A 26,726-nucleotide genomic window follows, 5' to 3' on the forward strand; every position below is an offset into this window, starting at 1 on the left:
CCTCTTTTATTAACAGAGTCACCTGACCCAGTGACGTCTGTGGTGGGTGGGTGTTCAGTGTAGGATTACACTTAGGAACAACTAGACTGTGTCCTGGCAGGACACTACAGGTGGTACCAGAGATGGATCCCTGGAGCTGACGGGCCACGTGGGAGCGGCGCCGGTTAGAGGAGTGCCAGCCTGCTGTTATTTCCCCCGGAATGCCCAAGACAGCAGCGTGAGTCCTGTGCTCCCTGCCTGGATGGAGCCAGGCAGGCCTGGCAGCTTGAGTGACTGTCAGTGGTGACATGGCCCTGGGCAGTGTCGCGGCCTGTGTGAGAGGTCAATCCAAGGACTCGGTCCTGGGGCGTGGAGAGCTGGGTGTAGACGGCGACGAGTGGTGCACAGCAGGGACTGAGCGTAGGCGGTGGGGGCGGCCGCCCTGCTGCCGATTCCCAGGGGCACCTGAGGCAGAGAAGGGAGTCCTGGGCTCCCTGCCTGGCTGAAACTGGTCAGGCCCGGCTGCTTGATGGGAGTGCCGATGGTGGCAAGGCCCTGGGTGGTGGCGCAGCCTGCAAGTGGGGCCGATCCTGTGACCAGACCCCGGGACGTGGAGCCTTGAGAGCTGAGGGCAGTGAGCAGTGCCCAGCGGGGATCGAGCGGAGGTGGAGAAGGCTATGCGCCCGCGGGGCGCAGACGGGACCCTAAAGTGGAGAGCAGCAGCGGACCCTCAGATCCTGATGATCCTCGTGGCCTGGGCACAGACGGAGTAACAGTGAGCGCTCTGGAGGGTTCTCGGGGCCTGGGTCGGGCCCAGTGGAGGGGGAAAGAGGTGGGGGGGGGGCTGTTGGGTCCTTTGCCAGTGAATCTGTTGGGGTTCAGATCGGAGCCCGGAGGCGAGCAGAGTTTGGATTTACAGCTGAGGTGGCCGGCAGGTCCCCCAGGGCCTGGGTCAGGGCTGGTGGACGTGCGGGGGGGCAGGACGGAAGCCCTCAGCCTCGATCAACCGCTGAGGACACGGGACACAGTGGGATCGCCTTGACTACGGAGTACCTCCGACAGCTCTTGGGGCTATACAGAGGTGGTCAGCTGCGACGGAATCTGGGGGTGAGAGGCCCTATGTGGAGGCGCTATCGGGGACCAGCGCAGCCACCGAGGACACCCAATAGTTCGGAAATAACCCCCCTGGCGTTGCGCAACATTGAGACCTAGCCGAGGATATGAAACCTCCGCGAAGAGGAACCCCCCCCTAGTGACCCACTGCAAAGGGTTGGACACGAGGCCCGAAGGTGGGGGCGCCCAGTGCGACGGTTAATGCACTTGAGGGGGTGCACCCACCTGCGGTCCCCCGAATAGGAGACTTGCAGGGTGTGGGGGAGATCCAATAAGACCACCCTGTTGAGCCAATCGCTTACCGGCGCACCGCGCTTTCCAGGAATCGGATCGGGACTCTTGTGGGGTGGGGGCGGAGCGCCAGCACACTGACACAGACCATGCATCGTGGGCCAGGGGGGCCGGGCCCTGGTCTCCCCGAGAAGAGGATTGGGACTGGATCAAGGCATATCGAACAAGACCCCCTGGAGCATGTGGGATTGGTCTCCCGCGACCGAAGGCTGTAAAACCAGGAAGAGACCAAAACGGTGGTCAGAACGCAGCCACAGAGTCCACTTCAGACCGACCGGGAGTGATAAGTGGTCCTACAGGCAGTCACTGAGATTGTCCGAGGCGGTGGCCCCTCATCGGAAGCTGGGTTACCTTCTCTGAAGGGATCTGGGGGCTCGGACCTGGACACCTCTGAAGAGGCCAGCATTGACCTCCCCACAGTGATGCCCAAAACTGCGGATGAGATTTAGCTTGAGGTCTAGCCCCTCCCAAACCCCAGACGTTCAAGTGGGACCACTAACTGTTTCAGTAAATGGTGCAGCTGTAAGGCTGGAGGAATATTGGGGCCGGTGCACTGCAGGCACCGCACCAAGAAACACCACTTTGTGTGTTTGAGCACATTCTCCTTTGCAACCACGACCCCCCTGCTAGTGACCTGAAAGGGAACACCCGGCTTCACTCGTATTAGTGTCCCTCTAGCAAAGGCCGAAAAAGTAGTATAGACTCCATGTCCCTGCCATCTCTTACATAAGGCCAACCCTCCCATGCATTCAAGTGAGTTTACTGCAATAACACTATATGGACTCAACACTGCCATAGATGTGGCAGCACTTTATAGCGCTTAGTCATTCTATTCAGTTTGCGCACAATACAGGAGATTGTTTGTAGGCATCACTGTTACCCCCCAAAATCCATGGTCACCCACAACCACCCTATGCAAAAAAAAGTGCCAGGTCCCATTCCAGCAGGATCCAAATGTAAGGTAGACAGCCGCATGGTTGCAAAAACAAACACACCAGGACAGCAAGGAAAAATAACCCCCATCCAAACAACAAAGCAAACCAGTAGGCCATGGCAACCACCTACTTCACAACATATGGGATAACCGGGAAAAACACGGTTCCCATGAACAGGGGGAGCCCCAGAATAGCATTTGACCATGGTTCCAGTAGAAAAATGTGTTCACACGTTTGCAGAGTTTAACAATATGAGACTACGTATAATGCTACCAAAATGCTTTCTGATTTGATGCAAATATTTGCAGAAGCTTGAAAGCAAGATTGATGATTCTTCACTTTCAAAATAAAATGTTCACAAAAAATGACACTAGCAAATACAGTGTTTTGCTAAACTACTGTGAAATTTGATGTGCTGTTTCTTTGAAGAATGATTTATTAAAATGTGCCTATTAGCCTCATCGATGTCCCCCAAAAGTTGTATGGGAGGTTACTGTAGGGGAGATTGCAAGATTGGATTGAAGATCAGGCCATATTGACCCCCCTTCAAGCCGGCTTCAGGGCCAAGATGTCCACAGTGGATCAGCTGTTCAGGTTACAGCTGATCCACTGGAAGCATGTTATACTTGAACAGGGGAGTTTATATCTTACATTCGTTGACCTTAAGTCAGCCTTCGACATGGTTGATCGAGATCAACTATGGAAGATTCTGTACACTATGGGGGTTCCCCCTTATCTCTGTTTCCAACTGCAACGCCTTCATGAAGGCACTTTCGCCAGAGTGAGGTGCGGAAAAGACGCACAGCTGACGGCCCCATTTCCGGTTGATAAAGGGGTCCGCCAGGGCTGTGTGCTCGCGCCAACCCTTTTTGTTCCTTTTTCTCAATGGTCTAGTGGAAGATCTATACCAAGCTAAAGATCTGGATTCCCCAAAATTGGGCTCCCGCAAATTTCCTGCATTAATGTTTGCGGATGATACCCTGCTCCTCTCAAAGTCACCTACGGGGATGCAGAGAGTATTAAGGGAATTCACTGACTTTTGTAAAAAGAGGAAACTACAAGTTAATAACAATAAAACTAAATATATGTGTTTAGCGCCAAACCGTCTTCCTACCCCGAACCAACTATGAATGATATCCCATTGGAGCGTGTCAGGGTCCTTGAATATCTTGGACTGAATCTGAACGATAAAATGGCCTGGACCCCCCAAATCGAAAAGGCAAACCGGAGGCTTACACAGACTATAGGTGGGATAAGGAAAATGAATAATGGTTGTTCATCAAAGGCAATGAGCTAGCTATTGGAGATCTACAAAGTGCAAGCCCGCTCCGCAGCTTTGTATGGGGCGGAACTTTGGGGGCACACCAAAACTAACATTTTAACGATAACTGAAAACAAATTCCTCCGAAGTATTGCAGCATTGCCAATTAACACCCCACTGGTACCATTAAGGATGGACATGGGTGTCTCTCCTGTGGCGGATCTTATCTCAAGTCGACCATTGTTATATTGGCGTCGGCTATGGAGTACTGAGGAGCTAAGCCACTACAGGGAGGAGCTCAGGTCGTTCCTACAGTCACCAGGAGCAGTTAGAAGTATACCTTGGCTGTCCTTTGTAAGGGACTCCTGTAAGGCAATTGGGAGAGAGGATCTTTAAGCAACCCCTGAAGAAGCATGTGCAACTACTTCGAAAAAAATGTTATCCAAAATCCTGAAAGATTATAACTTGTCGTCTTTAAGCCAAGCTTATTCTACCACAAGCCTGACCTGGGTGTTTTTGAACCATAAATGTAGCTACTCCTTTGAACAAGCCTTGGATATTATATATCCTTCGTCGACAAGGAGGCTCTATCTTCAATTCAGATATGGCACCCTTCCGCTATTTGCACTAACAAACAAGTGGTCAGATGATTCCTGTTATCTATGCCCTGGGTGTCACATGGAAGAAGAAACAGAGGTCCATGTGGTCTTTTTTTGCCCGGCCTATGAGAAGGCTAGGAAAAAATGGATCATACAAGTATGTAGGAACTTAGGCATAAGGAACTATTCAGTTACACTAAGAATTTTGAAATCTGACATGAAACCACTATTTGTCACTGCAATGTCCACATTTTTGCAGGAAATGTGGATAAAGAGAGGGCGACTTTTAGAAATTGATGTATAGATATTAGGATTACTCTGTATTTCTCATCTGAAGTTGTGCTTGTTCTTAATTGGCCCAAATATAAATGTTTAATAGATTTTTTAAACAATTTTTTATTAATTTATTATTTTAAATAATGGGGCCTCAAATGCTACTCTGCACCATTGCTTTGAATGTTTTGGACTCTTGTTCTTTGTAGCTTTTTATTGCCACAATTGTAACTCAAAACACGGATTTTTAATCTAAATTGTTGTATTTTAAAATATGTACTTTTATGACTCAAAAAAGTCGAAATAAAGTTAAGAATGATTAAAATGTGCTGATGCATGCTAATATTTACAAAAAATATTAATAGAAAGAAAAAAAAGTGTAACCGTTTTATCAAGACTATGGGAAACATGAAAAAAACAAGCATTGGCAAAGCCAAATAGGTCTGACATTAGTGGTCAGCCTTTTGGTTTTGTCAATGTGTGTCTTGTTTTGACATGGTTTTTGTAAAGCTTTATTGTGGGAGCTGCCACAACCAAACCATTACAACAAAGATTGGCAAAAAACAAAAATACTTTTTTTTCTTAAAAAAGCACCCATTGCCACAGTGGTCACTGACAATGAACAAAACTGCTTAGTGTGCCGATATGCTCTTTGTGAAAGAGAAGAATGCTCTCAACCACAATGAAGCCGGCCGATAGAGACATACAATTTTAATATACCAAAGTTTTTTGATAACGCCAGATCTAATCAGGGCCCCAATTCTTTAAGAAAGTCTCAAATAAAACGCACCATTGGGATATGTCCTTGCATTAATGCAGATTTATGGCTTCCATGAATTGCCAAGTATTTACAAAAGTAGGCCAGTAAATTGTACTCCTAGAAAATATTGGTGAACTGCATTTTAGAAGGAGGAGATGTGTGTAGAGTTGCTCATGCAAAAATCTGCTGAACGTATACAAGTTAATTTCCCCTCCATTCACTTTTTCCCAACCTTTGGAAGGAGTTTCACTTCTGCCCTAGTCAGGAGTAAATTTCCAACCTCTCAGTATTGGAAAACATTAGAAAAGAGCTGGTGAAAATCCCTAAAACATGCACGGTAGTAGGTTTGCACAGACTCACAAGGGCATTCCAACCCTGGAACTATTGCTTATCCATACCTCCAGACCCAGTATGTAGATCTGCGGAAATGTGGCAAAATAAGGGAATTGCTAGTATTCAATCCCAGCACAATCAGAGCGACTTTAATCAGAGCTGTTACATATAACAAGATTGCTACCATAATCTGTTGTTGCACTAAGTGGCACCAAAAGGACAAGGGATTTTTTGTTGTTGATTTTTTTAACCCAACAGGCAGATTTATGAAGTAACCTGTCTCACTGACAAGTAGAAGTTTTACGAAATTCCACATCCCTGTGAAGGCCATGTTACTGGAAAAACTTAATGTGGTGACAATCAGTCTTATGCTAGACAACTGGATGGTGTCATTATAGTTGAAGTTTAAGGAAGCAATGGCCGCATTTTCACAACTCTGTGAGACAGAGCATTCAACAGAAATCTGAAACAAAAGTGTAAAATGATAACATCTAAATGAATTACAGCAATTATTCAGCCACAGGCTCACATAGAGCATCTCTTAAATCTATAGGCCTTTATTGCAAAAATAACCAAACTTGCACAATACCAGTTGCACCTACTAATCAAACCAATGATCATGTGAAATACTTTAGATGGGTTATTACAGTGGTAGTTCTGTCTCACCATTGTACTGAGATTTCGATCCTGACCGGTCTGCCCCACAAGCTCCAGTTTTTAATTTAATGCTACCCTACATTTAGTAACCAGATTATCAGCAGGGTCCATACGGATTGTTTCACACTGATGCCACTAGAAGCAAGAATCTACTTCGTATATAACCCTCAAGCAACCTACTTTCCTGCTTAACAACTGACTATTTTAGGAGGTGCAATATGAAGACCAAGTTGCAGATTACTCTGGAAATTCTGAAAGCAATACAAGCAAATTGTATCCTAACATGACTCCTGCAAGCCTCCATGATGACAGGTCTTGTAATATACTGCATGGATTACTAAAACAGAGAGCACATCTTCCTGCCCAACAAACCAGCCACTAAACTAAAAGTGCCTTCTATTTAGACCTAATTAAAATGACCACATCATTCCTGCCTTGAAAGCAGTCCACTGGCTTTACAACAAACAAAAAAAGTAAACATCTAGTTGTTTTGCATCATTTATAAGGCCACTCATGTAACAACTACTTGTCTACTACATTTGCCCTTTACTATCCACCCAGAAGTCTAAAATCCAGGAAGCGGAACATACTCTTGATTCGCTCATTCTACCTCAAGATGATTGAAAGCAACTCCTTAACACACATGGATCATCAACATTTATTTTTTTATATAGCGCAAATTAGATCCCAAAGGTTTCAGAGTGCTTTTCGTGAGCACCAGTTGCTTTTCAGATGGACACATTCATTTTTTGTTAGGCATGGGGCGATTAAGTGATTTGACCAGAATCACAGGACGTTGAGCGTCCCTGCCGGGACTCGAACCCGGTTCCCCAGCTTCAAGGTCTCACGTTCTAGCCATTGGGCCACCTCCTCACCCATCCTGCCTAATAAAAATTAATGCGCCCACATGTAATGCAACTTGTGCTATGTAAAGAGCTCTGATACCCGATTCAGATCAAGTTTGCGCTATATAAAACTCTGTAAAATAAAAAAATAAAAAATAAAAAAAATATCAAAGAATGGCAGGCAGTATGTTGAGATTCAGGAAGACTCCTCTTTTCTGCCAAACCTATGGCTAAGAGCTATGTTGGAGGCTGCATAACATCCCAGACAATTAGCCACCTGACATTTGTGACTAGAGTTACTGGTTATAAACCTAAAACCAGTCATCCCACCCGAGGCCCATATGCTGGCTTCACAAGGCTTTTTACACATTCTACCTTAGATATCTTGGTTCAACGCTACCCTTGCCATTGGCACATTTTTGTTCACTTTCGGGGCCACCCCAGGGGCTTGTAGTGCTTTACTAAAACCCATAATCAATAAAAACCCTTCTGCTATTAATGTAAGTTAACTTTATATTGCACTATATTCTTCATAATTCAGTCATTTCACAAAAGCGCCTATAAACTTGATAAAAATAATTAGTTCACTGTACAGATGGTATGAACTATAAGCATATGCAGTAGTGCAGAGCCCAAAGCAGACACAAAGGGTCAAAGTCAGAAAGATTTTTGAGTGGTGAGCAGGTGTTAGTTACTCCTGAATTTCGAGGAGCAAGTCACAAGTACCAGTGGAAAACAGCTTTGTGAATGGGCCCAAAGTACTGGACAGAAGATATTCGATCGAAATAAAGAAAAGTACTGTACCTTCCACTTTTAAACAGGAATGTCATAACCAGGGCATGGGGTGCACGAATTTTTGCTCCATACCTAGAACAAAAATATTTTCAGTTAATAGCATCAAGTAATATTACTTTTAAGAAAAAGGGTAAATAAAGTGCTAGGTTTTCATTCTTGCTTAAGCTTAGGATAAAACAAACTGTATAGACCTGGTTGTGCAGCTCTGACTGTATTGAATCTGTAACAAACTAAAGACTCAAGAGAGAAAAAAAGGAGCAAATATCAATTTTCAAAACCTACCCATAGCAAAACGGAACTCTCATACAAATGAGAAAAAAAACCATCTATATGTTGATACCTATTCAATTCAATTACAATAATCTTTACGAGTATCCATAAAAGCACAGTTCATCACCACCAGCAGGAGAAATACAATACAAATTAAAACATGTAAATTCGCATTAAAATCCTATGCAACTGAAGTGCTTACAGCAATAAATTTACAAATAAGATGATAAGATAACATTTAAAAACAGTTAGACGGGCATACAAAAGCAGCAACGTATTGTTAATAAAGTGCAATGAATATAGCAGCATTAACAACATAGTGCAAATATGCTTGATTATAGTTGCAACATTCCGGGCCGGGCTATTAGTAACAGCATCATAATGAAATAAAGTGCTTTGATTATGGGCAGTATTAGCAGCATCAGGGTAGAATTACTTTATATGTAGACTTTCATCCCTATAAGTAATAAACAAAAGAAAAAATAGTTGTGCATTTGACAATGGCATCATATTTAATATGATGCAAAAAGTTGTAAACAGTAACCAGAGCATATCACAGATTTAATTGATTATATCTAGCTCGTACACATGAAGGAGTTATGTCTTGAGTCATCTTCAACAAAGAAGGCGATAATAGATAGGTTTCTCTAGGCGTTATTAAGTACATTTATCACATTAGAAGTCGCTCATGGAGGCACGTGAGCGTACTGCTACTTGTAAGAACGTATTACACTACAAATCAAGTCATCACTTCCGAGCTGTAAAATTTCAAAGTGTGCTGATTTAAAATCAAAGATGGCCGATGCTTTAAAATACAGAATCAGGGACTGTTTTGTGTATTTTACAAAAAACTTACAAAAAAATAAAAAGTGTGTCACCGTTTGTTTGATACCAATACCGCACGGGCAATACATATGCTCAAGGTTATTATTAAATCCTAAAGGGAAACAAAGTGAATATAGCCGGGCAGGACCTAATGAAATCCTCCACATAGCACAAATTCAGTTCCCTATGACATACATAGGTTGGAGAAGAGATTTCGGCCCCCAAAATGTTTCTACAGAATCTATTTTCTTCCATTTGGATCCCGCTGCAGTTTGTAAATCTCCAAACTTCCGCGCCATATGTGGCAGTTGGATTACATTGCAGTTTATAAATCTTCGTTATGGGTAAGACCACCTCTGCTTGTTTTGGCTGCCGGAGGCTCAGAATAGAATTAATTGCTTTTGAGAATTTACTTCTGCTATGAGCCGCATGAGCTTGCCAGGATCCTGTCTCTGAAAAAACTAGGCCCAAATAGGGAAAAGTGCTTGTGTGTGTTAGGGATTCACTACCAGAAGTTATGTAATTAATACAATGTTTTTTCGGGCCACAAGTCATAATATATGAATTCTTAAAATTGGTGCAGAGCTCAAAGTCGGCCATAAAGGTCACAAAACCCATAACTAAAGTGCGGAGCGCATTGGGCGCGCGGCCCATGAGTACCGCATTGTCTGCATATAAAAGCGCGGGGAGTGGTTTGCCGTTAATTTTGGGGACGTCGTAGGTCAGTTTTGACAGGGTGTTATGTAGTTCGTTTATATAGAGGATAAAAAGTAGAGGGGCAAGAACACATCCCTGTCTAACCCCTCTACCGATAACGATATCCCCTGAGACCTCCCCATCATTACTAATCCTCACCCGCGCCTTTAAATCCCTGTGCAAATGTGCCCAAAAATAAACCAAAGCCTCGTCCAACCCATAATTTAAAAGGACTGCCCACCAGCGAGATCCATTAACAAAATCAAATGCTGATGTGAGGTCCATAAAACCCAAGTAGACTGGTGACTTTTGTGCGATCGTGTATTTACCCAAAATGAGATTTAAATTCAAACACTGTTCAATAGTTCCAAGATTGCTTCTAAAACCCAGTTGACAGTGGTTTAAAATGTGGTTGTCTTCGGCCCAGGTCCTGATCTTGTTGAAGACAACCCTGCCCAAAATCTTCAGAGTGTTGTCTATCAAAGAAATTGGGCGGTAACAGCTGGGCTTAGATCGATCTCCTTTTTTGAAAATGGGCACGATAATGCTAGTCGACCAGGTACTCTGGATAGTTGTGTTAGTCAAATTATTAAAAACGTTGCATAGGAGGGGTGCTCAAAAATCGGGTTCATGTTTAATTAGTTCAATGGGGAGCCCGTCCGGTCCTGGGGCTTTGTTCCCTATGCTTTGGTGTATGGCATCCTCAACTTCTGTCACTGATATAAATACCTTGGTGACTGACGGGCTAAGATTTATATTGGGGGTCGTTGAAGGTACTGTGTAGATTCTAGCAAAGTTCGGCTCCCATGATTCGCTCGTTATTTTCCAGCTTATGGGAGTAATGTCTAAGCCCATAGATCTCATGACTTTCACTGCTTTCCAAAATCCAGTTCTGTCATTAAGTGAGGCGGTGCTACCTGACAAATATGTTTCTATAAATAGTGGATACTGTTTTATTATGTTTGCAAATAATACTTTGGTATCTATGCCCTTTCAGATCACTCTAAGTTTATCACTAGATGTCACTAAGTGTTTAGCCCTGACTTCTTTTACGGTGCCGGGTTTGGGGGAAAATCTAATGATTGTAGAAATAGGGTTATGATCGCCTAGGGTGGTGCATAAAACCTCCGCCTTTACTAAGAGGTTTGCCAATGAGGATGATATAAAAACATAGTCTATTATAGAGGAACAACCACGTCCCCTATATGTAGGCAATGGGCGATTGTTATTTGGATGTACTCCAACCTTATCCATTACGTTAATTAAAATATACGTGGATGAGTGATCCAAATGTTCAACCCCTCTTTTGCATGTGGGCTCCCTGACCGAAGTAATGGTGGTTATGTCAGTGTCACTAAGAAGCCGTGCGTTAAAATCGCCACCTAGGCAAATTCCATCCAGTTTATCGTGCACGTACTGATGTTCTAAATTAGCGATAAACTCGAACAAGTTGATAAAATTCCTGTTTGGTAGTGTTGTGAAATCATTATTATAAACGTTAATAAAACAAAATCGATACCACCGTGCATAAATCGTGGCTTGGAAATTCACGTTATTTGTCACAAGGGGTTTTATACTACCCCCGGCTGAGATATTTATCCACGTCGAAAGACCACCGGAAGGGCGGCCTGATCTAGGACTGGGTACAATGCTATAATTACACACAAAACCTTCTAAGAATAATTCCATTGTGTACCACGTCTCTTGAAACATTAAAATATCGTATTTTTAGACTAAGTCACCCCACTCAGTAAATTTTAGAATTGGCTGCTAGTCCTGCGACATTCCAGCTAAGCACACCTAAATTAGGATCTTGGGGTCTAGGATCAACAGCAATGGGACAATTTGTTGGAAGTTCCTTAGTCTCAGGTGCAACAGGTAATGATTGGTTCGATAGTCAGTCTAGACTTGACAGAACAGAGAACCGATTCTGTGAGGTGTGTGTAGGGATAATGAGGTTGCATGATGCCAGTGGAGGTTTGTAGAAAAAGCCCAGGGATAATGAATGGATGAGAGTTGGGAAATTGTTATAAAATACCTGTGCGCGCAATAGCCATTTTACCAGCGGAGGGCATCTAAAATTTACAACAATACTATCCCCTGTGATGCTCTTTTGAGGAGATCCAACCCGTCCCACCCGGCGGACCATCAATATCTCACTGGCATTTGCCATCCCTAGGCCCTTGTGTTTAGATAGCCAATCAACACTCTTGTTCCGAACTTGCTCGCAAGACTCAATTTGGTCTTTCTTTAGGGGAGGGACTCCTGCTAGAACTACAACATAAGGGCATGCTTCAGGTGGTAAATTAAGGACGTCTGTGGACGGCTTATTATCAGAATTATCCACAGTAGAAAGGGCACTTGGGACCTTTACAATATTTGAGGGTATAGGGTCCAGGGGGATGGGGTTAGCTGATACAAGATTACAAGGCAAACTATTGCTAATAGTGTTGTGACCAGATATTGTGCGTGACGGAAGCATCACGCTAAGGGTTGGTTTAAAAGATGGATCAGGGCTTGAAAAATCTGAAAAATGGTACTAGTCCTGCAGGTCTAGTACCTTGAAAAATCTCCTCGACCTAACAGTAACCTACTTGACCTTGGCTCTGAAAGCAGTGCAAATGTGACAAAATAAGATTTAAAGGTATCTTTATTGCTCATTTGCTTTGTGAGCAATAAAAAGGCCTTTAAATCTTGTTATCTTGTCACATTTGCTCTGTTTTCAAAGACGGAGGACAAAAGTTAGTATGTTTTCCTACTCGCCAGAAAGGGCGAGTAGGACCTAAAAATAGCTCGACCTCATAAAATGTACCAGCGGTCGAGTGGATTTGTCGAGCCCTGTGGATTCATTTTATGGTTACCACACGTTTCACAAGCGGTATTGGGAGGGGAAGACATAGAGTCAACAATCTGCAGAGGCATACTTTGACTAACTATTTTCAGTGACTTTGAGTGCTGCTCCCCCCCGGTTTTACCAACAACAGTAAATGTACTTTTGTGGGTATCAGATTTCTTTACCAGATTTTCAAGCCAGTCCAAACGTTTCGGTAGAGCATTAAAATGTTTGTCAACCAAGTTTTTAATGCGTTCATAAACTGAATCCGCTATAGTGTCAATTGAGATATCGCCAGGCCTAACACGAGTACTTGGAGCAATTGTATGCTCAGTTTGGGTATGGATAGAGTGGGATGTGGCTTCTGGTGTGGTCAAGTCAACAGTAATGTCATTTGTTGGCTCAATGGGCCCCAAGGGCACAGCAACAGTGCCTTGTATCCAAGAACTCAGAGCTGTGGATTGAGGTTTAGAGCGAGGTGGCTGTTTTCTCTTGCTACTAATAGATTTTGGCGCGGTTCTTTTCCTTTTGGCCCCTGTAACTTTGGGTTCTGGGACAGCGTTTTCAGCAATGACCTTAGCATGAGTCAGGGGTTGACAATCCGTAAGGTCTTCATCGGCCTCATTATTCTCGGTGTCCAACAACTCGGGACCACCCGACTGTGTTTCTTGATGACGAGCCGTGCTAATTATCACAGAGGGTATCAAAGGAGGAGGGGCACTAAAGTTGCCCCAATCATCTCCTTCAGGCAGATTCAATTAGGGTACAGGTAGTCCCAAGGATAATCTTCTCTCTGTTAGTTCAATCTCAGATGAGACGATACTAACAGCTCTTTCGAGCATGCTGTCTATAGTGGTAGCATGCCTTAGTCCTGGTGTTGCTGTGTGTCTCCCCATATTGCTATTTCTTTGTGCCACTCACCTTACAAATAATGGACCTCTCAGAGGGGTGGCCCAGCCCAGCCAAAGACGGCCCACCCTTGTCCCGGGCTTCTCCCGCACATGTCCCACGTAACGCGGGCCCCCGTCTCAACTTATGCGCCTCCTGGCGCGATGTCTGGCGTCAGTGGTGGGCGCAGCGCTCTGGGTGCTGGGAGTTGTGGTTTCACCCCCGCACCGGGACCAGTCCGCAACAACAGCAAGTAGCAGCAAGCCCCCGCCAGGGCCGTGGAGCAAGGTGGCGGTACCGGGCAGCAGGTAGGTTTGTTTGTCCCCCCCCGGGTGCTGGCTCCGCCTCAACTTATGTGCCTCCTGGCGCGATGTCTAGCGTCAGTGCTGGGCGCGGCGCTCTGGGTGCTGGGAGTTGTGGTTTCACCCCCGCACCGGAGCCAGGACCCGCCGGCAACAACAGCAAGCAGAGCAAGCCGGGGCCGTGGAGCAAGGTGGCGGTACCGGGCAGCAGGCAGCAGATTGGTTTGTTTGTTCCCCTATACTCTTTATTGATTGTGTGGTGTTCTCAAGCATGTATCTGCTAGGTATCTTTGTTGCTAGGGAATGATCAGTCATCTAGAATGCAGGCATCACCAAGGATAGAAGCATGGTAGTTGTTGTAGCTGCTCGGTGGGTGAAGTCTCTAATACATACTGCACAATAAACGTACATTTGGGACCTTCACATTTCTGAGGATGCCTTTTGGTCTCATTTCTGAGGTTTATCAAGACGATGTCCTGGTTTATGAGGTCAATCGCAAGGAACATGATGACAGATTGGCCGCAGTGTTGGGAAAGCTGCTTGATTCTGGTCTCACTAGGAGGGCGGACAAGTGCAAATTTGATGGTAGATAATGGAGTATTTAGGGCACTTAGTCTCGGGGTCAGGAATCAAGCTTAAGCAGGGATGTGGAATTCCTATAGCCCGACGCCCTGGACATATTGTTTGAAGTCAAGGGCAACACATTTTCATGTGTAATTTGTCCTTGGGACAATTAGGCCCAACCCCCTGCAGCACAAACCCTTTGGCTGCCAGTTTGTAGGACCACATTATGGATCAGGGAAGGGCACTGTCTGCAGTTGTCATATTTTATTTTCCATATGTTTATGCTGTTCAATCTTGTATTTATGGCTCATTAATTGAAAGCCTTGGTTATTAGGGTGCGCGCTCCAAGTAATAGTTGTAAGCTCCGACTGCACTACCGACCGAGGTTCCAGTATAAAAATGTGTACACACGTTTTCAAAGTTTAGCAATATGAGGCAATGTATAATGCTCCCAGAATGCGCTCTGATTTGATGCAAATATTTGCAGACGCTTGAAAGCAAGATAGATGATTCTTTGCCTTTAAAATAAAATGTTCATAAAAAAATGAAAGCAGGAAAAAAGCATTTTGCTAAACTACTGTAAAATTTGAGGTACCATTTCTTTACAGCATCCTTTAGTAACATCATGCTAAAATTTCCCAAAAATATTCATAATGGAAAATCAGTGTAACCAATTTCAATAAGATTAAGGAAAACAAAAATAAACAAGCATTGGCAAAGCCAGTAGGCCTAAAATTGGTGGTCAGCTTTGGGATGGTGTTTGTAAAACCATATTGGTGTGGGAGCTGCTGGGCCCTCAACATTATAACAAACATTGGCAAAAGCAAAAAAAACACATTTTGGTCTTAAAAAGCACACACTGCCACAGTAGTTACTGGTACAGAACAAAACTACTTTGTGTGCAGATATGCTCCTTGTGAAAGAGCAGAATGCAGTCACTCACAGTGAAGACAGCCGATACAGAGAGGCACCAAATTTTAATAAACACAAAAGGTCACGGTCAACGCCAGACCAAATTAGGGGGCCAATTATTAAAGAAAGAATCAAAAGTGCACCCATGGTATCTGTCCTTGCACTAAGTGCAGCTATACGGCTTTCGTGAATTGCCGAGAATTTACAGAAGTAGGAAAAGAAATGGTACTTCTGGAAAATATTTGTGAACTGCATTTTAACATGAGCAAATATGCATGTGTAGATTTGTTCATGCGAAAATCTGAGTGTTTGCAAGTTCACTTTCCTTCCAACCCCCCCCCCCCCCCCCCCCAACTCTGGAAGAAGGTTTACGTCTCCCATTGTCATGTATACATTTCTAAAGTTTCTCAGTATGAGAAAACATTAGACAAGAGTTGTTGAAAACCCTTATAACATGCAAGTTAGTAGGATTGCAGATTCAAAAAGGCATTTAAGCCCTGGACCTTTTGCTTACCACTACCTTCAGCCCCATTATGTAGATCTGCGGAAATGTGGCAACATAAGGGAATTGCAAGTATTTAAACAATACTATGGTATGAGCCCTGACATAATCAGAGAGGTTATATCAGAGCTCCTATATAATGAGATTGCAGCTATAATTTGTTGCTCCACTACTGGCACCAAAGGGGCAAGTGGATTTTGTTACAGGACAAGTAGGTTTATGAAGCAACCTGCCCCATACACAAGTAGAGATTTTATTAAATTCCACACCCCTGCTAGGCCTTCGTTGATGAATGCTATTTGCAATCTGAATTCTACCAAAAATATGGTTGAATTAGTAAAGGTTTTGGGAATGGCGCAATTCTACAATGAATTTGTCCCAAATGTGCACAGAAAACGGAATGCATGCGTCGGTTGTTAAAAAAGGGCTGCGAGTTTGAATGGGGACAAGCATGCAGTGAAGAGTTTGAAATAATTAAACATTTGAATGATGTCCCTAGTTTGGCAAGTTTTGATCCCTCCAAGGTCTCATATGTTATGACTGATGAGAGTTCAAAAGGGTTAGGTGCTGTATTACTACAAAAAGTGGAAGGCTCAGAGAAAACCATTTTGTTATATCCAGACATTTGAGAGGAGCTGAATGCAATTACTCAGTGGTTGAGAAAGAAGCGCTTGGTGTTTACTGGGCAGTATGCAAACTTTAAAATGTTTTGTGGGGTAAGTGCTCTGGGGAAATTTCTTACCACAAGCCATTGAAAGAAGTTTTCGCAAAGAAAGGAGTTGATTTTGTATCTCATTGGATAAGAAAGTGGGTGGTAGCCTTGCAAGAATTTGAGTTTAAGGTTTCATATTTACCCGGTTCTGAGAACATCTTGGTGGGTTGTCTATCCAGACTGTAGGGTATTGCAAAGGGTCCTGGCTTACCCGAGGACTGTGATCTCGTTGCTAGAAAGGAGTCTGAAGAGGAGGTAAATGTCTGTGTGATTAGTGAAGGTTTCGTTTCAGAAGTTTAGTGGAGAGAAAGCCTAGAGAACTACAAACAGGTGATAGCTAAGGTACGATGAAGCTGGAGTGAAAAACAGAATTGTGAGGAGGATCTCAAAGGATTTTGGCATGTCAAAGATGATTTGGCTGTGAGAAGGGGATTGCTGATACGTAGCATCAAGTTGGTGGTCCCTGGTTGTTGGAGAAACAAACTAGTGGCTAATGCACATACGAGTACTATGGGTATTGCTAAAATCAAAGAACGGGTTAGAGAAGCGTAGTGGTGGCCGGTAGCGTAGTGGTGGCCGGCTATGGATGTGCACACAGAGAGTTGTTCAATATTGCTCTCAATGTTTATGTAGGGATAAAATTCTAAAGTGCAGGACACAACCGATGGTGATCAGAGGGCAATCTAGTAGCCCAGAGGTGGACATAGCAGTGGACATTTTAGGTACGGCCAAGTTGAAGTCTCAGGATCACTAGGTTTTAGTCTGTCTTGATATGTTCTCGGGATGGCCTGAGATAAAGATAGTCAACTCAGTTGAACCTGGAGCAGATTAGCTTTCTGGAAGATCTTTTTGAAGGTGAAGGGTTTCCTGCGTCTTTTCATCGGACAACTGGGTCCAGTTTACTTCTCGGGTTGTGGAGGATTTTTTTAAAAGAGAGAGGGATCAAGCATAAGAAAGCTGCGTTGTATCATCCCAAATGCAATGGTGTAGTGGAAAGGTTTGTTAAGGTGCTTAAGGAAGCAATGCAACTGGCTGTGGTCTCTGGTAATAACCAAAAAAAAAGTACGAGAGTACAAATTCACCCCACATTCTTCTACAGGGCTGACTCCCTACCAGTTGTTCAAATGGAGAGTAGCCAGTACTGAGGTGATTACATTGTGGGTTGCTACTAGAAGGAAGGAAGCTGATTATGGCGTGCATGGTACAGAAGGATGGAAGGAGAGGGAGGGAGAGGAAGAGAATGGAAAAGAGGGGTATGATGTGAGGAAAGCGGTGAAGAAGACTGTTGTGGGTGATGATGACTGAGTCAAAGTCAAGATACCAAAAAAAGGGGTGAGTAAGTCCATGTTGGAAATTGAGCAACCTATGAAGATTATTAAGCTGCTTAGCAATGCAGTGAAAACTGATGACCATAGAATATGGAATCGTAACAGAATTGCAAAATGTCAACCACAGGGAACAGGTTGTGAAGACGTTCCTGTAACTCAAAAGGAAGGGATGAGGTCTTTGTGCGAAGAGGGTTCCTTCTCGTTTGCAAGATTGTGTTCGCTAATACATATTGGTTATTTTGTGTTTTCCTATTCATTTCCAATATGTTTGATTCCCTATGTAACATGATTGTTCTATCATCTTGTGGTGTTGTGAAGGGGAAGGTGGTGTGGTGTTCTCAAGCATGTATCTGCGAGGTGTCCCTGTTGCTAGGGAATGATGTAGTCATCTAGAATGTAGGCATTGTCAGGGTGAATATTTAGAACTGAAGAGTGGCAGTTGGTTGTAGCTTCTAGGTGGGTGAGTTCTAGTGGCACAAAATAAACTAGAAAACAAAATGAGTCCATTATTGTTGGGAAACAAACACTGATCCAGAACTAATCCAAAAATGTCTGGTGCAGTAGGACACTAACGTTTAGTACAACAAGTGTGATTTCAATTTTACTGTAAATGAGGGGGGGGGGGTCTGTAAAGACTTCGCTCCATGCCCAAAGAAGAGAAGTTATTAGTGAATTTTTGCTCATGACCGACAATGGCTCGGAAAAAGCAAGCATTTACAAATGCAATAGTGTAGAATCAGGGTAGCTAACAAACGAAGCAGAAGCACGTTGATGTTTAAAAGAATGGTTTATTCCTGAGAATAATCCAAAGTAGTGGACCGACAGCTATCAGGCCATTTGCTCAGGAGAAATTCGAGAGTTCTGACCCTTCTCCTAGCAACCAGATATAGGTTGTAGAATAGAACTGAAATACCCACCCGGAAAATATTTTTTAATTTGCTTAACATTTTAAAGCATTTCACCATCTTGGACGTAGTTATGAAGTAACATTAAGAGAGTTAGTGTGACTTTTCATTTTTTTTTGGGGTTTAAAATATTTGGCAGTAATTTTATGGTTATTTAATAATTAGCTAGCTGTATGCAAGCTCAGAAGTAAGCTAAAGCAATTATTACCATGCGTTTCTGGTAAATTATGGCTTTTTTTCTTGCCATTTTATAAGTGCAAACTTGACCCGAAGGTATCAGAGTGCTTTACATAAGCACCAGTTGCATTACAGACAGACGTATTCATTTTTAGGTAAAAGGAGATCAAGCGATTTGGCTAGAATCACAGGATGTGTGAACCTCCTGCGAGACTCGAACCTGGTTCCCTAGCTTCAAGGTTGGCAGCCCTAGCCGTTAAACCACACCCCCCTCACCAAATCCAAAAGATGGATTGTTTTGTATTATTTCAAAACTGGTTACATCTGCAACTGAGCATGCATTAGTTCCCGAATTATTAGATATTATTTTATAGCACAACTGCATCTCGCTACATTAGTGCAGCCATACAATTTTAACAAGCCATACAATGAATATTTGAACTACTCATGGAATATAGCAATTTTTTTGGGCTAAGGTTGTGGGTCGGTCTGATCGGTATTTTCTGTTGGCAGAAAAATGTTTGGGTGTGGAGGGTTAGGGTTAGGAGGCGCAAGATAGCAGATGGGACAGGTTGATTCAGCAGCAATATAACCTCTGATGCTACAGGCTGCAGTTTGTGTGCTGAGGGGTTTATGGGGCATAGCTGATCCCGGAGTGCACCCTCCCCAGCTGGGGCGAACTTGGAGCATTAATTTACACGTGGCAGGCCCTGCCACGGAGGGTGCCCCCTGCGAGGAAGGAAGCTGAGAGGGACCAGTGCCGGAATTCAATTCCCTTCAGCGCGCAGAGCCCATCCAGGGCGTGCATTGGTGGACCTCAGCATAACGGGACCCATCCAGGGAAGATGTTGCAAGACTTCATTAACCCCAATTCTGTGGGAGACTGCTGTGAGAGGCTCAAAAGAGCACAGCCTATCAGAAGGCAGCAGATTTACATATGAGGAACCGCGAACGCTGCCGTGACACAGAGGGAAACAGCCTTTGAAAAAGCTATACTAGCGAAACGCGTCAGGCTGCAGTTTGTGTGCTGAGGGGTTTATGGGGCATAGCTGATCCCGGAGTGCACCCTAGCCAGCTGGGGCGAACTTGGAGCATTAATTTACACGTGGCAGGCCCTGCCACGGAGGGTGCACCCCTGCGAGGAAGGAAGCTGAGAGGGACCAGTGCCGGAATTCAATTCCCTACAGCGCGCAGAGCCCATCCAGGGTGTGCATTGGTGGACCTCCGCATAACGGCACCCATCCAGGGAAGATGTTGCAAGACTTCATTAACCACAATTCTGTGGGAGACTGCTGTGAGAGGTTCAAAAGAGCACAGCCTATCAGAAGGCAGCAGATTTACATATGAGGAACCGCGAACGCTGACGTGACACATAGGGAAACAGCCTTTGAAAAAGCTATACTAGCGAAACGCGTCAGGCTGCAGTTTGTGTGCTGAGGGGTTTATGGGGCATAGCTGATCCCGGAGTGCACCCTCGCCAGCTGGGGCGTACTTGGAGCATTAATTTACACGTGGCAGGCCCTGCCACGGAGGGTGCACCCCTGCGAGGAAGGAAGCTGAGAGGGACCAGTGCCGGAATTCAATTCCCTTCAGCGCGCAAAGCCCATCCAGGGCGGGCATTGGTGGACCTCCGCATAACGGCACCCATCCAGGGAAGATGTTGCAAGACTTCATTAACCACAATTCTGTGGGAGACTGCTGTGAGAGGCTCAAAAGAGCACAGCCTATCAGAAGGCAGCAGATTTACATATGAGGAACCGCGAACGCTGGGCCGACGACGGCTGAAATGCCAGAAACCGGTCCCCGGAAGCTTGTTTCCTTCCCAGTGTAAGAATTGGCTTGGTAGTTTGGTTTGCCCTGTTCCCATCATGCACTGGGACAGGAACAGACTAATTTGCATATAGCCAGGTTCTGAACTGGGATGGTGCAGTGAGCTAAAAAACGGTGTTGGATCTAGCCCTGATCTCTTGACTGGGTGAGAGTATTCTGCTTAATTCAGAAACTCTGTCCATCACCACCCCTTGTTGTTAAATATTTTGTCCACCCTAAGCGTGGAAGGGTATACTCAGATGTGAGTCCCTTGCTCATTGCACCATCAGGATTCAAGCAAGCCGGGCCGGCGACGGCTGAAATGCCAGAAACCGGTCCCCGGAAGCTTGTTTCCTTCCCAGTGTAAGAATCGGCTTGGTAGTTTGGTTTGCCCTGTTCCCATCATGCACTGGGACAGGAACAGACTAATTTGCATATAGCCAGGTTCTGAACTGGGATGGTGCAGTGAGCTAAAAAACGGTGTTGGATCTAGCCCTGATCTCTTGACTGGGTGAGAGTATTCTGCTTAATTCAGAAACTCTGTCCATCACCACCCCTTGTTGTTAAATAATTTGTCCACCCTAAGCGTGGAAGGGTATACTCAGATGTGAGTCCCTTGCTCATTGCACCATCAGGATTCAAGCAAGCCGGGCCGACGACGGCTGAAATGCCAGAAACCGGTCCCCGGAAGCTTGTTTCCTTCCCAGTGTAAGAATTGGCTTGGTAGTTTGGTTTGCCCTGTTCCCATCATGCACTGGGACAGGAACAGACTAATTTGCATATAGCCAGGTTCTGAACTGGGATGGTGCAGTGAGCTAAAAAAAAGGTGTTGGATCTAGCCCTGATCTCTTGCCTGGGTGGGAGTATTCTGCTTAATTCAGAAACTCTGTCCATCACCACCCCTTGTTGTTAAATATTTTGTCCACCCTAAGCGTGGAAGGGTATACTCAGATGTGAGTCCCTTGCTCATTGCACCATCAGGATTCACGCAAGCCGGGCCGACGACAGCTGAAATGCCAGAAACCGGTCCCCGGAAGCTTGTTTCCTTCCCAGTGTAAGAATTGGCTTGGTAGTTTGGTTTGCCCTGTTCCCATCATGCACTGGGACAGGAACAGACTAATTTGCATATAGCCAGGTTCTGAACTGGGATGGTGCAGTGAGCTAAAAAACGGTGTTGGATCTAGCCCTGATCTCTTGACTGGGTGAGAGTATTCTGCTTAATTCAGAAACTCTGTCCATCACCACCCCTTGTTGTTAAATATTTTGTCCACCCTAAGCGTGGAAGGGTATACTCAGATGTGAGTCCCTTGCTCATTGCACCATCAGGATTCAAGCAAGCCGGGCCGACGACGGCTGAAATGCCAGAAACCGGTCCCCGGAAGCTTGTTTCCTTCCCAGTGTAAGAATTGGCTTGGTAGTTTGGTTTGCCCTGTTCCCATCATGCACTGGGACAGGAACAGACTAATTTGCATATAGCCAGGTTCTGAACTGGGATGGTGCAGTGAGCTAAAAAACGGTGTTGGATCTAGCCCTGATCTCTTGACTGGGTGAGAGTATTCTGCTTAATTCAGAAACTCTGTCCATCACCACCCCTTGTTGTTAAATATTTTGTCCCCCCTAAGCGTGGAAGGGTATACTCAGATGTGAGTCCCTTGCTCATTGCACCATCAGGATTCAAGCAAGCCGGGCCGACGACGGCTGAAATGCCAGAAACCGGTCACCGGAAGCTTGTTTCCTTCCCAGTGTAAGAATTGGCTTGGTAGTTTGGTTTGCCCTGTTCCCATCATGCACTGGGACAGGAACAGACTAATTTGCATATAGCCAGGTTCTGAACTGGGATGGTGCAGTGAGCTAAAAAACGGTGTTGGATCTAGCCCTGATCTCTTGACTGGGTGAGAGTATTCTGCTTAATTCAGAAACTCTGTCCATCACCACCCCTTGTTGTTAAATAATTTGTCCACCCTAAGCGTGGAAGGGTATACTCAGATGTGAGTCCCTTGCTCATTGCACCATCAGGATTCAAGCAAGCCGGGCTGACGACGGCTGAAATGCCAGAAACCGGTCCCCGGAAGCTTGTTTCCTTCCCAGTGTAAGAATTGGCTTGGTAGTTTGGTTTGCCCTGTTCCCATCATGCACTGGGACAGGAACAGACTAATTTGCATATAGCCAGGTTCTGAACTGGGATGGTGCAGTGAGCTAAAAAACGGTGTTGGATCTAGCCCTGATCTCTTGACTGGGTGAGAGTATTCTGCTTAATTCAGAAACTCTGTCCATCACCACCCCTTGTTGTTAAATATTTTGTCCACCCTAAGCGTGGAAGGGTATACTCAGATGTGAGTCCCTTGCTCATTGCACCATCAGGATTCAAGCAAGCCGGGCCGACGACGGCTGAAATGCCAGAAACCGGTCCCCGGAAGCTTGTTTCCTTCCCAGTGTAAGAATTGGCTTGGTAGTTTGGTTTGCCCTGTTCCCATCATGCACTGGGACAGGAACAGACTAATTTGCATATAGCCAGGTTCTGAACTGGGATGGTGCAGTGAGCTAAAAAACGGTGTTGGATCTAGCCCTGATCTCTTGACTGGGTGAGAGTATTCTGCTTAATTCAGAAACTCTGTCCATCACCACCCCTTGTTGTTAAATAGACCTCCGCATAACGGCACCCATCCAGGGAAGATGTTGCAAGACTTCATTAACCACAATTCTGTGGGAGACTGCTGTGAGAGGCTCAAAAGAGCACAGCCTATCAGAAGGCAGCAGATTTACATATGAGGAACCGCGAACGCTGCCGTGACACAGAGGGAAACAGCCTTTGAAAAAGCTATACTAGCGAAACGCGTCAGGCTGCAGTTTGTGTGCTGAGGGGTTTATGGGGCATAGCTGATCCCGGAGTGCACCCTCGCCAGCTGGGGCGAACTTGGAGCATTAATTTACACGTGGCAGGCCCTGCCACGGAGGGTGCACTCCTGCGAGGAAGGAAGCTGAGAGGGACCAGTGCCAGAATTCAATTCCCTTCAGCGCGCAGAGCCCATCCAGGGCATGCATTGGTGGACCTCCGCATAACGGCACCCATCCAGGGAAGATGTTGCAAGACTTCATTAACCACAATTCTGTGGGAGACTGCTGTGAGAGGCTCAAAAGAGCACAGCCTATCAGAAGGCAGCAGATTTACATATGAGGAACCGATAACGCTGCCGTGACACAGAGGGAAACAGCTTTTGAAAAAGCTATACTAGCGAAACGCGTCAGGCTGCAGTTTGTGTGCTGAGGGGTTTATGGGGTATAGCTGATCCCGGAGTGCACCCTCGCCAGCTGGGGCGAACTTGGAGCATATATATATTGATATATATATTGATATATATATATATATATATATATATATATCAAGGCTCAGAACTTCGTTGCATTTTCAAACACAAAGCAGAAGCACTCCGTGATGGGCGGTAAAAGTTATTTTAATCCAGCAAAAGCAAAGTGTGTACAGACGCGTTTCGGGTGTCTAGTCCTTCGTCAGTGTTTAACAGAGTCTGTGTGAGGTGGCTGTTTTTAAAACTCGTCATCGCGACATCAGTATTGAAAGCGATGACGGCTTAGAACCTCTCATATTGCATGCAAATCGCGCGGCCATGATAGTACTGTTTACATACAGGTATTAAGTGTTTTAAACGCTACAAATAGAAGCGCAAATCTTACAAAACCCATTATCACGCCGTGTATCGGCAAAAGCGCCGCTGTATATTTATGATCACTATTATTGGGATTTATGATTGCTTTTCCAGGTTGCTGAGATGAATGTAAATAATGCTGATGACGAATTGAGATACTAGAATCAATTTGGCAATCGCCATGTCCCACAATATATCCACTTATTTGGCCACACATTTTTTCTTGCATGCAAAGTGACATCTGGTACAGTGCCGATACACGGCAAGATTGTTGTTAATAATACAGGCTCACAGCGGCGCTTTTGCCGATACACGGCGTGATAATGGGTTTTGTAAGATTTGCGCTTCTATTTGTAGCGTTTTAAACACTTAATACCTGTATGTAAACAGTACTATCATGGCCACGCGATTTGCATGCAACATGAGAGGTTCTAAGCCGTCATCGCTTTCAATACTGATGTCGCGATGACGAGTTTTAAAAACAGCCACCTCACACAGACTCTGTTAAACACTGACGAAGGACTAGACGTCCGAAACGCGTCTGTACACACTTTGATTTTGCTGGATTAAAATAACTTTTACCGCCCACCACGGAGTGCTTCTGCTTTGTGTTTGAAAATGCAACGAAGTTCTGAGCCTTGATTTGACTCGCGGTACCGGCGCGTTGGAGCATCCGCCCACGAGTGCCTTGGGATTTGCGGTACAACTGGAGCCTGGGATATAGATATATATATATATATATATATTCACTGAAAAAAAACACAGGTTTCAGGGGTGTTATAGTTAGTTGGACATTACACTAGTACAAAACCATTGAAATTCCCCAATTATAGTTAGTTGTACTAACTATAACTCGCGCACACGCAATCCACTGCTGATGATGTCACATATTACATTCCTATTCCGCAGTCACAGCCATTGATAGTGTTCGTATCCACTTCTTCGTAGGTGAGCACTTTATTTAAGGGTATTTAAGTTAATTAATCTGAACGAACCTGAAGTACCGCATAAATGCAAATTTTTTTTCGATTTGGCAATGTTGTTTTTAAGCACGCTCTCCTGCTTTTTTATATCGTTAAAGTTGACTTCGTAAGCTTTGTTTCTGTGCAAATCACTTAATCCTGCTGAGTTTCTTTAATTTGCCAAGCGCCACGTGGCCGTTCCCGCAGCAGTGTGCCACGTGCTGTTCAAGTTAATCCGATGTAGTTTTTCTCGTGGAGTAGTGCGTCACATGCCCCATGCATTCCAAAAGTAATGTTTTCGGCAATAGTGTATTTTAGTACGGTTTCCAGCTTTTGTATGTCAAATAACTTGCCTTGGTAGCCGCTGTTTCTGGGCAAATCACTTAATCCTACCGCCTTTTATTAGTTAAGTAGTGCGCCACGTGTTGCTTCCTCCCCATGCACTGCACATGTAATCGATTGGCCAATGTTGCATTTTAGCACGCTCGCCATGTTTTTTAATAACATTAAACTTGATTTGCTATCCTTTGTTCTGTGCAAATCACTTAATCCTGCTGTGTGTCTTTAATTTGCCAAGTGCCACGGGGCCGTTCTTGAAGCAGTGTATTTTAGCACGGTTTCCTGCTTCTTTAACTTGTCTTGGTTTAGAATCTCAAGATAACCGGTGCTGCCTTCATCTTAAATATATGCGACGTCATTGAGTATTTGAAGGGGCTTTGTTGGAAAGGTGGTGTAGTATTTCTGTGCAAACATCTTTCCTAGGAATTAAAGCTTGGTAAGTAGTCGTATGTTTTGAAACTTCGACGAGAGCAGTGAGAGGCGCTGCTCCTTTTCCCTGTGGCTTATTGGTAAGTGCTGCGCCAGAGTGACAAGGTTGTGTGGTCCCCATTTGTAGGGCAGGTTTTATTCAAGGCTTAGAGTACTAGTGGTAATCATTGATACATAATTCACAAGTTAGTCAGCACGTTCTGGTACCACCAACTTGAGATGACCACAGTGCGTAGGGCCGACCATTTTACAAACAGAGTCCAAACTGTGTGTTTGCAAATCACTTAATCTCTTCGTGGCACTTAATCTCTCCCACGCTGATTGTGAAGCACTGCACCACGTGGCCATCCCACGCACAGGCCTCGTTGCTGAAGCGGCTTCTTATCACTAAGTTACAACTTGGCATCTTGATCAAAGTGGCCTTTCCTTTGGGGCTTCCTTGTGGCCTCTGTTTCTGGGTATTTACAGCAACCACTTATTCTCGCCGGCCCTGAATGTGAGGCGACATGATTGTGATGTTATGCACCATGTGACCGTCCCTCCTTTAAACTTTGTGAGCAGAGTGAGGGGTCAGGGGTGGGTGGTGCAGTTGTTATATTATTGGTGTATTCACTCACATATTTAAATATTTATGGTATTGTAATGTACTGTGCGCATGTGATGATATTCTCTTAACCTTGTTTTTATGTTTATTCTCATTTTAAATAGAAATGGATGCCACTAAGTACCAAGAGCTTTTTCATTATGTGACACATGTGTATGCTGAAGAT

The 26,726-nt window shown here is 44.7% G+C and overlaps 1 protein-coding gene across 1 annotated transcript in view; it reads right to left on the reverse strand.

Annotated features, from left to right (window-relative positions):
* Positions 1–26,726, reverse strand: part of PXMP4 (peroxisomal membrane protein 4) — a 121,412-nt gene that overhangs the window by 61,307 nt on the left and 33,379 nt on the right. The window contains exon 2 of the mRNA XM_078652275.1: positions 7,851–7,913. Coding sequence (XP_078508401.1) covers positions 7,851–7,913 — 63 coding nt within the window. The remainder of the gene's footprint in view (positions 1–7,850; positions 7,914–26,726) is intronic.

This window comes from Lissotriton helveticus, chromosome 7 (assembly GCF_964261635.1).
Source record: "Lissotriton helveticus chromosome 7, aLisHel1.1, whole genome shotgun sequence".
In the NCBI taxonomy this organism is placed as follows: domain Eukaryota; kingdom Metazoa; phylum Chordata; class Amphibia; order Caudata; family Salamandridae; genus Lissotriton; species Lissotriton helveticus.